The sequence below is a fragment of the Solanum tuberosum genome, unplaced genomic scaffold, assembly GCF_000226075.1.
Source record: "Solanum tuberosum cultivar DM 1-3 516 R44 unplaced genomic scaffold, SolTub_3.0 scf00105, whole genome shotgun sequence".
Taxonomy (NCBI): Eukaryota; Viridiplantae; Streptophyta; class Magnoliopsida; order Solanales; family Solanaceae; genus Solanum; species Solanum tuberosum.
This window is the reverse complement of record NW_006239031.1, coordinates 105,101-114,626: the sequence shown is the minus strand read 5'-3', so window position 1 is coordinate 114,626 and position 9,526 is coordinate 105,101. Positions and strand designations below refer to the sequence as shown.

The 9,526-nt window shown below is 34.5% G+C and overlaps 2 protein-coding genes across 3 annotated transcripts; both read right to left on the bottom strand.

Moving 5' to 3' along the window:
• LOC102601494 (22.7 kDa class IV heat shock protein) lies at nucleotides 1–935 on the bottom strand. The gene has a single exon (XM_006349209.2). It carries the CDS (start codon nucleotides 748–750, stop codon nucleotides 175–177), a length of 576 nt encoding a protein of 191 aa, XP_006349271.1. The 5' UTR covers nucleotides 751–935; the 3' UTR covers nucleotides 1–174.
• An 884-nt stretch (nucleotides 936–1,819) lies between these two features.
• LOC102595883 (uncharacterized) lies at nucleotides 1,820–8,905 on the bottom strand. 2 transcript variants are annotated; one of them, XM_006349357.2, is made up of 18 exons: nucleotides 8,720–8,905; nucleotides 8,509–8,626; nucleotides 7,933–8,120; nucleotides 7,717–7,824; nucleotides 6,984–7,048; nucleotides 6,033–6,138; nucleotides 5,471–5,554; nucleotides 4,969–5,115; nucleotides 4,720–4,848; nucleotides 4,348–4,415; nucleotides 4,059–4,092; nucleotides 3,896–3,980; nucleotides 3,463–3,530; nucleotides 3,277–3,390; nucleotides 3,143–3,178; nucleotides 2,981–3,067; nucleotides 2,235–2,326; nucleotides 1,820–2,118 (listed from the first exon to the last, which is right to left on the bottom strand). In XM_006349357.2, the coding sequence occupies exons 1-18, from the start codon at nucleotides 8,840–8,842 to the stop codon at nucleotides 1,947–1,949; spliced, it is 1,824 nt and encodes a 607-aa protein (XP_006349419.1). In that variant the 5' UTR covers nucleotides 8,843–8,905; the 3' UTR covers nucleotides 1,820–1,946. The 2 variants fall into 2 exon arrangements, with proteins under 2 accessions (XP_006349419.1, XP_015165008.1); XM_015309522.1 differs by lacking the exon at nucleotides 8,720–8,905 and having other exon boundaries at nucleotides 7,933–8,103; nucleotides 8,509–8,575.
• Nucleotides 8,906–9,526: the final 621 nt, after the last annotated feature.

The window sequence follows — 9,526 nt, the reverse complement described above, 5'->3', positions numbered from 1 at the left end:
AAATAGTAAAACATGTCACATAATTGATAAGACAAGCAGAGACTCTTACAATTATATTATTATAATCTTCATCTCCGTAAGCTTAATTACAGAACGTTAATTAACCCAACCTCAACAGTAACTCAAACAACCAACATGATTAAAACAAAAACACATGATGATTATGAAAAATAATCACATTGTAGCTTTAATATCTTCACCACCAGCACCATTTACTTGTTCAGAAATACTAATCACTTTACTCTGTTTCTTCTCTTCTTCAGCCAATTTTGGTACAGTAATCTTCAACACCCCATTTTCCAAATTAGCTTTAATATGTTCCAAATCAACATTCCTTGGAAGCTTAAACTGTCTCCAGAACTTTCCAGAAGTTCTCTCAACTCTATGCCATTTCTCACCTTCAATATTCTCCATCTCTGTTTTTCTCTCTCCGCTAATTCTCAATACTCTGTTTTCTTCAACCTCGATCTTGATATCTTCCTTTTTCATCCCAGGAATGTCAAGTGATATTATGTGTTCTTTCGATGTTTCTTTCCAATCTGAACGAGCTAATAAGGCCATTGATTGATCAATACCTTTAGGGATTGTAAGTGGGTTTTGTTCAAGAATCTTAAATGGGTCTTCTTGTGGGAACATTAAGTCGAAGAATGGGCGTGTGTATGGCATTAAAGCTTGGGTTTTTGATGGAAGAATGGCTAGAATTGTTGCTAAGACAAGAAAACTCATAACACCAACATTTGATTTTGCCATTTTTTTTTTTTCCTGATTTGATGATGGTAAGTAGAGCAGCTTAAGAATGTGAATGAGAATTGTATTTTTGTTATGATGATTAATGGAATTGGAGAGTTGGAGTTTATATAGATGTTGAAGCAAAAGGCAAAGGATAGTTCTCCTGTGAATGGTCTACAAGTTTCTGGAGAGTTTAATTTTCTGGAATGTTCAAGAGGAGACTTGTAAATATTATAGTTGTCCTTTACCTTTACATTTAATTTTCTTTCTTTCAAAATATAAATAAGTTTTTTTTTTTAAAAAAAAAATACATGTAAAAGAGAAAGTGAGGAGTAAAATAAGATGGAGTCAAACAAGGTTGTGCCACATTAATTTATGGTGTTTAAATTTAAGAGTTATTTCTTCCTACCTCTGTTCACTTCTACTCATCACAGTTTGATTTGACATATTCATTACAAAAATAATTATTAATATAGGTATTTTGTCAAACTATTTCCTATTAACTGATGTCTTGAAAAATGATTTAAAAAATAAGTATTTAACATAGAAAAAAATTATTATTTTTTATTAATATGTTAAAAGTGACAAATATCATTTATTTTAAAAATAAGTGACAAATAAAAATAAACGGAGAAAGTATCACTCAAGTGAAGTTTCTATCATAGAAAAAATCACTTAATTTTATTTTATGACACAAAAATTAGCTCCATTAATGATAAGTATCTCAAATAGTTCAGTACTTTGAGTTTATTTGTAACAGAAAATCACCCAATTATTTCCATTCACTTACAAAAACACCTAACTATTTCTATTTCATCTACAAAATAACTCAACTAATTTAATCTAAAATTAGTAATCTATCAGAAATATAGTTTAAATTATTTGAGTGACCTGAGACTGAAATGACAATAGTTAGGTGGCATTTTTTTTTAGATAATGACCATCATTAGTTGAGAGACTGTTATGTTACAAAATAAAGTTACATAACTTTCTGAGATGAGTGAAATTAATGAGAAGAATACAGCATTCCTAAAAGTGTTAAAGAACAAATATTTCAAAAAACACAACAAAACTCAGTAAACAAGTAGGCAAAAAAAAAAAGATGGTATTTACTGTAATAAAGGTAATGTGAGAATTGAATCACTGGCTACTGCAGCTGGTTATTATAGCATATACATTGATACTCTTTACTGCTGCTAATAATGTACTGGGATATTTCATTTTAGGCTGTTAGTACTAAAAGTTTCTTTACTAGGATCTGATCTTTTAGCCGTCTCGTGAACTTCAGAGGGACTCAGTTTGTAGTCTAAACCAGCTCCATATTGCCAAGCTTCAAGTCCGCGTTTCCATTCATATCTCATCTTGGCTGGAAATGATTCTATCAATGGCCTAACATAGAATGATAATTGTCAGGTGGTGGCTAGTTACAATGCAATTGGAAATCAAAGTGCTTACTGTCAAATATCACACAAGAAATAGAACTATGTATTACGAAAGCTTATTACCTAATAGTAGGGTCGAGGAAGGTAGAGAGAAATGTATAGTATCCCAGCATGATAAAATGTCCAAACCATTCAAGAAGCACAGGAATTCCGACCTGAAAAAATCATCTGGTGTTTAGTTTTCCTCACTAATATGCAACCCAACATTATTTACACATCTAGAAATATTAGAATTGTACAATTTTCAGAATGAAGTGACTCGTATTGATCTTTTGGATGACAGAATTCTATGTCTTTCGCAACTGTGAGGTTCAGAGGTTATGATACTCAAAGGCAGTAACTAGAAGGAAGTTCACAGCTGGTTATGCTTTATAGCTTTTTTTGTGAAACGCAACAGTACTTCTCAGGAGACTAAAAACAGAAAAATGAAATATTGTCTGTTCTTTTTAACTCCAATGCATAAGATGGTGGCTGTTGCATTAGACTTAAAAGCTAGAACTCCTAGTCAGGCCATTAAAAGTTTTCTTTTGAGGCTACTCTTTAAATTGTATTCCGTAAGCACAGTGGGCTAAAATTTTCCTTTAAAACTAGTTGGTGTAGCCTTTCTTTTTTGCCCAAATTTACCTCATTGGACTAATGGAAACATAATTTAAATAGTGCACTAAAAAAAAGAAGCTATTTGTGCAAATGCCCCAAAAAATTAACATTTTTAAGGATATGATATTTACAATAGGAGAAAAAGAGCAATTCCTTGCTCCTTGGTGCGGGGTGCAAAATTGAGTGATAAAAAAAGGCTGACATATATTTACCTGCTTGAATATTGATGGAATAATCTGAGGTCTCGTTAACGTTATGAGGCCTAGTGTTTTCACAAGAGGCCCAAACTGTATAACATCCTATATCAATTAAGATGAAAGGATATTAGTTCTAGACTAGATACAGAAACTGTATACCACAATAAGATAGTTCACCTGAAGAAAAGGTCTCAAGACAGGATCCCCTAGTTTCTGCAAATAGATGACAACAAGAAAAGAGTAAAGAACTCAAAATCCTATACTGAAAATGTAAAGGCATTTGAACTCCTTATAAGATGATGATGACGTACCTGCATACTTATGAAATTGGCAAAAAGAAGTTCATTGATAAAATCTGGTGGAACGTTGGACTGTTTCTTTGCTGACATTGCCCTTTGAAATAACCAGGAAGAGCTCAAGTTCGGCTGCAGAACATAATACATAAGTGTGGTGATAGTTGAGTTATTCAAGAGCTTATGTACCAGCTGAGAACTCACCATGTAAGGATTCAACATTGACAAACTTTTAGAGTCTAGAAAATTGCCTTCAAGTGCCTCATATATACCTTGTCCCCAAAGAAAAAGACCAAAAATAATCAGTGCACCAGAAGCCACAGTTTTTCCAAGTGGGAAAATAGCTCCGCAGAAGCTCTTTTGCAGGTCAAAGTTAAGGAGGGGAAGGCCAGGTATCAGTTAAAGGATGTAATGATAAGAATTAAGCAACATTAATAGAAATCTGCAATCTTAATTTTCTTTTAGCGGGAGCCTAATATTTACGTCCATTTAAAAAATCTAACACATTTTAAAGTAAACTAGTCAAATATCTAAGAGAGGTAAGCTGGTTAACATGTACGTCATTAGTCTTTTCGTCTTGAAAGAAGGTTTCATGTATTAGCAAGATGTTATAGATGGAAATCAGATGAACTTTTACCAGTAGTCAATCTCCCCAGGTGCCTAGTCAAGCTCCCAAAACCACCAAAAGAAACTGGTGACTGTATGCCACTAGCATCCCCAAACTGTAGACATTCAAACTCATGTATTCTATTGATATGTAACTGGAATGTTTCATGCCTTTAAAGGGTTTGATGAAAAACCTGTAAAATACGATCAAACGCTGCTGGCAATGGACTGCCATCAAAATGAAAGGGACAGAATTATCAGAAATAGTAAAAAGAAAAGTGAGAAGTTTTTGATAATAACTCAACTTAATAATACACAAAAAGCCATGTATCAAATGCAAGGTGTTATATATATATTTAAGGATGCTTCAGTTATTCAAATATCCATGGAAAAAACAATGATGTTAGGTGGCAAGTGAAACAACAATAGCATCTGATGGATATAAATCAAGGCCTAAGCACAAACCTTAAAGTTAATGGTTACCTGTCTCTATATGTTGGGAAAATGCCAAATATTATCCTTAAGATCTCCAGATCGTCGAAAGACACGCCCTATAAATTAAAAATGGGAGAAATTAGAGGTTGAATAAATCACTTAGGAGAATGACAATTTTATACAACAAGATAGCAGTTATTGTTAATAATCTAAAGCACCGGACCTACAAAGTTAATCCGAACAACAAAAGCAAATAACATGAGTCCCTTGGCAGATGTTTTTAACTGGCTTCAGATCTTTCAGGGACCTCCAAATAAGATTTATAGCAAGGAACAACGACAAGATACAGGTCCCAGAAGAAAAAAGGGAAAACAGAAGTATGCCAAACATAATCCCCAAATAGCTTACTCCAAAGGTTACCTGATACTTTGGCATCAAATCCCAGTAATCTTCTAGTAACTCTTCCAGCTGTGGAGATCCGGGTTGAGGATCAACATAAGTGAACATATAAGTGGTTCGGTCTATGGGACCCGAGCCAGCAGGAAATGCCTGAAGATCATGGGAACGTTGTTATTGGCTAAGCACAAGAGTTTTCCAGACTATGATGTGCATGATTATCTTAAAGCATCTTAGCAATTCAATTGCATGCTTTCCAAGAAATCGTTTTACCTCCCAGAAATATTGTACTAGTGACTGGCCAACTTCCTTTGCGGTAGCACTGCTAAATATGACATCACTTGTAGAGTTCTCCTTAAAACCACGGCAGCAAGTTCCAACCACAAGGCACATACCCTCTGGTTTCCTTCCACATCTAATCTAAAGCAATTTTCAATCATAAGAGCCAGTTCTAGATATTAGGAAATGAACTAATAAAATAATCCAAAGAGGAATTAAGTAAGTGAAATAGAGAAGACTTATATCAAAAGTGTTGGAGGAAGGATTACGAGGTCCAAGTAATCCTTGAATGCATGATACTTTTGGGGGAATTAAGTGATGTAATAAGAGAGATCTTTTATTTACTATCTTCCAATCTAACTATCATTGTGATGTAACATAACCAGCCCTTAAATGGGACCACCTCTCCTGACCTTTACCGAAGCATGATACCAAAATCATTTTTTCACAGAAAGAAACAGATAATAGTTGTATGCTTTAAGAAAAGATTCTGCACCTGCTTTACAATGGGAGAAAAATTCCCCATTGCATCAATGATAAGACGCGAGAATAAAGTCTTTCCCTCCTTTAGTTGCAAGACCTATAAAAAGAAAAATACAAGCAATATCTGGATGAACTTTACTCATCTACTATGAATTAAATTATAGCAAAAAGATAATTGACAGTATTCTTTTGATGGTAATGCAAAACCTTTTCAGTTAAAGAAACCCAAATATCATCCCACCCCTCAGATCATCTTCATAACCTTTTGTGACTTTAGTACTACTTCCAAGTTTTTCTCTACGAAAGAATTCAAGAGTTTTGTGATTTTGTTATTTGAAATATTGTGTAATTGTGTTTAGGATTTCAGTCCTTTCAACCTCATTCTGGTCATTGTTAGGTTGGCCAAATTGAACAAAGGTCATTTGAGGTTAAGCATAAAGTCAATCAAAGGAAAAGCCAATGCCCAAATTAGAAATCAAATAAGGAAATTCATTGCTTTCTAGCCTAACCTAGGATGCTGCCTAAGTGATAAAGTGCATCCTTAAATAGCCACATTTATGAGTAAGTAAGCATACTGCTGCATCCTGATACACGGATATGTTAGAGACGCTGAAACCTTCAAACGTGACACCTCCAAGGGAATCAAAACGGTCTTTCACAATCTCCACAAGCTTTACTGGCCTGTGAACGGATAGTATAAAAGAACATTAAGACTTTGAGCTGGGTTTCACAAAAACATAGAAATTATAAGCAACAAATAAGTTCTTGAACCACGTTCTTTTAAAAAGTTAATAAAAATATATGTTAGTGATATACCATCTAAACTATAATTATTTAAAACTTGAATAATGTTCAGATGCAGCATAGAAGTACTTCACTTCATTGATAGTTGAACATAACTGACTTTTCCAACTTCTAGTTACTAAGCTTTCCATAACAGGGAGAATGTGGAAAACAACAATAATAGTGATTACTATTCTGCAAGCCCAAGCTAGTTGGGGTCGGTTATATAAATCATCACCATCCATTTTCTTCCATTTAGACCCTAATATGGGAGGTGAGGTGGGAAACCTAAGCAAGGCAGGACCTATTATGTTGATACATTTGCTTATACACTGCCTATATATCTTTAGAAAAAGGCTATATCTGTGGTTTCCCACCATTGAGGTTCAAAACATTATGCTAATTAAACCTAATTGGTTGCTTTCATCAGTATGATGCTATCAGGGTTCTTGTGTGTACAACCTGCCTTTTTCGCTTCTTAATTAGCAGTTTGTTCTGATCCTGATTCTGCTCCATGAAAGAATAGTATTTAATACATCTTTCAAGAGGATTGGATAGTTGGATATTGAAGGATGCACCCGGATAACAACAATATAGCTGCATAACTCATTGTGTTTCCAAACAGAAAAAAGAAGAAGAGAGATTTTGATGTTCTTATAGTAGCAAACACAAAAAACTTAAAAGTTATGAACTTTGGCTGCACACAGATTCCAGAGGGGACAGGGTATGGATAACAGACTTACGAAACACCAAGATTGAGAATGCCCTGGACCCAAATGTCTCCCTTCCCTTCAAATCCACATCTATTCTGCAAAGTGACTCAGAAATCAAAAAGTAACGATGCATTAGAAAACAGTAGAGGACCCTTACCAGGAGGCAGATCGCAGAAGTCATTTCAAAATTATACACTTGAGCAACAGTATCGGTGAGATGTTTAACTTTGCCTCTTTTGCTCTATGTATCCTCATCCCAAGTCCATTCGCAAAAAGAAAGAAAATTTGTTCTCTATCGGCCTTCCAAACAAGAAGTGGTAGGTACACACTGGATAGGAGAAATCATTATTACCAGAATTCGGATTACTTTATGCCCAAGACTTAGGGTCGTTTGGTGTGAGGGATAAGACTAAATAGTCCTGGGATAAAAATTTGGTGTCTTGTTTGGTTGCCATGTTTGGGATAAATTATCCCACCATTTATACCATAGTGATGGGATAAGTTATCCCATATACATGGTGGAATAAGTTATCCCAGGATAACTATCCTGGGATAATTAATCCTGGGATAACTAGTGTTATTTTAAGACAATATCAAGGTACACAGTTATTCACAAAGCGAGAGCAGTTCAAATACCTAAACAGTGATCTTGTTATTTGTAAAGAGTAAAGACTAATTAAGGCTACCATTGCTTTCAGGATCAGGACAATGATATAAGACTCTTCATTGGCATATCGAACAAATTCTAGGATAAAGAACATACAGGGTTGAAACTGGCAGCAGTGGCCTCTTCAATGTCATCTTCAGTTAAAACGCCAACTTCAACAAGTTCCAGTAGCTCTTTCCTTGATATGTTCCACTCTTGCTCCCTCTGTTCATCAATTTCCCAAAAGTCAAGCATTATTGGACTCCTAAGCAGATGACTAATTCTGAATAGCAAAACTGAATCCCACTAAGGCAGGGGAGTATAATACAATACCCCTTTTAAAACATTCCTTTCCACAACTCCAACTCGAAGACCTTTGGAACTTAATGCTGTGGCAATGAAGATTCCCAAAGTACCTCCACAAACGATGACATCGAACATTTCCTCCGAATTTCCAACATGCTCAGAATCTTTGAATGATCCGGGGACAGAGGAAACAACTTTCTGGGGTTCTTCAACAACTACAAATAAGAAATTAAAGACAAATAGACTATGGAACAAGTAAAGTTATAACAAGAATGGAACAAGTATAGTTCTTTGAACATCAATTCTTGGTGCAGGCATACCCTATCAACAAATAGACTATGGAACAAGTATAGTTATAACAGCCCAAGTAATGGACACAAATGTAGTCCGTTTGTTTGAAATTATTTGTCTTACCTTTCCTTTTCAGTCCATTCAAAAAGAATTCATTTCCTTTTGGTACATTCTAAATATATTTAGTTTAAGATCACAAAATTAAAAAATATTCTTTACTTTCTTACACTTTGTGAGTTTGTGTTAAGTCAAAACCAATGAAACAAATTGAAAGGGAGTGAGTATCTGTTTTGAAAAATATTTAGTATATACCTGCTGAAGCAGAGCAAATTTTAGACAACAGCTGGTCCAATCTTTTCAATGCAGTATATGAGTATGCACCACCAGCGCCACCAACCTCCCCACTTACTGCAATTCCCTCCATTATCCTCTGCAACAAGATTCAATCTTCAAATTTATTTTCAGAAAAAAAGTTTAAAAAAAATCAAGAATCAAGAATGGGATTTGACAGCAGAGAGTGTACCTGGGTTCTTGTAGGAGTGGCTTGTGCTTTAAAAAAAACTTTTTTTCTATTCCCGAAAGGTCTAATTGCAGAAGGGTACTGAAAGACACCATTTCTCACAGTTGGTTGCAGCTGAAGCGCCATTGTGATAATTCAAGAATCAAAAAAATGATTCTTTCCGTCAGGTTATCATGTTTTAGAGTAGTGAAGTGAAACAACTTCTCTGAAAGAATTAGAAGAAATAACATGAGAAGAAGCGTTAGACACGTTAGACTAGTAATCTTGTCCATCCACTCCATGCAACGAGAAATCTCCTACATAAAAAATGATTCTTTCCGTCAAGTTCTTATGTGCACTTTGGTCCTTTTTAGGTTATTTTTTGTGGCTAGAATATGTATATACTTCTAACATTGTTAGGGAGGATGTACCATAGTTGCTTCGGCTTTTATTGAACTCCTAACTTTTGATGTAGAGCATATATTTATGTATAAAAATTTATTAAAATTGTAATAAATAATAGACATAGCTTTAAAATATAATGAGTTCAATATAAAAATCTCGAACCCATAAATCTGAATTTGCTTATACTTACACAATTGCAGTTGAAATCAGAGTTACACAATTGATCTTTTATTTGTTGTTAATATATGTGTAATGTATCTAGATACACATCATTGGGTATTGATCGTAGTCGAATTTTTCTACTACTAAAACAAGATCATTGGAAAGGCAATATGGTTTTTGTATAGAGATTCACTAGATATCCTGAGTTGGATTTTAAAACATACTTTTCCCACGGAAGCTCAGTGACTTTATTCGTCTTTTTTA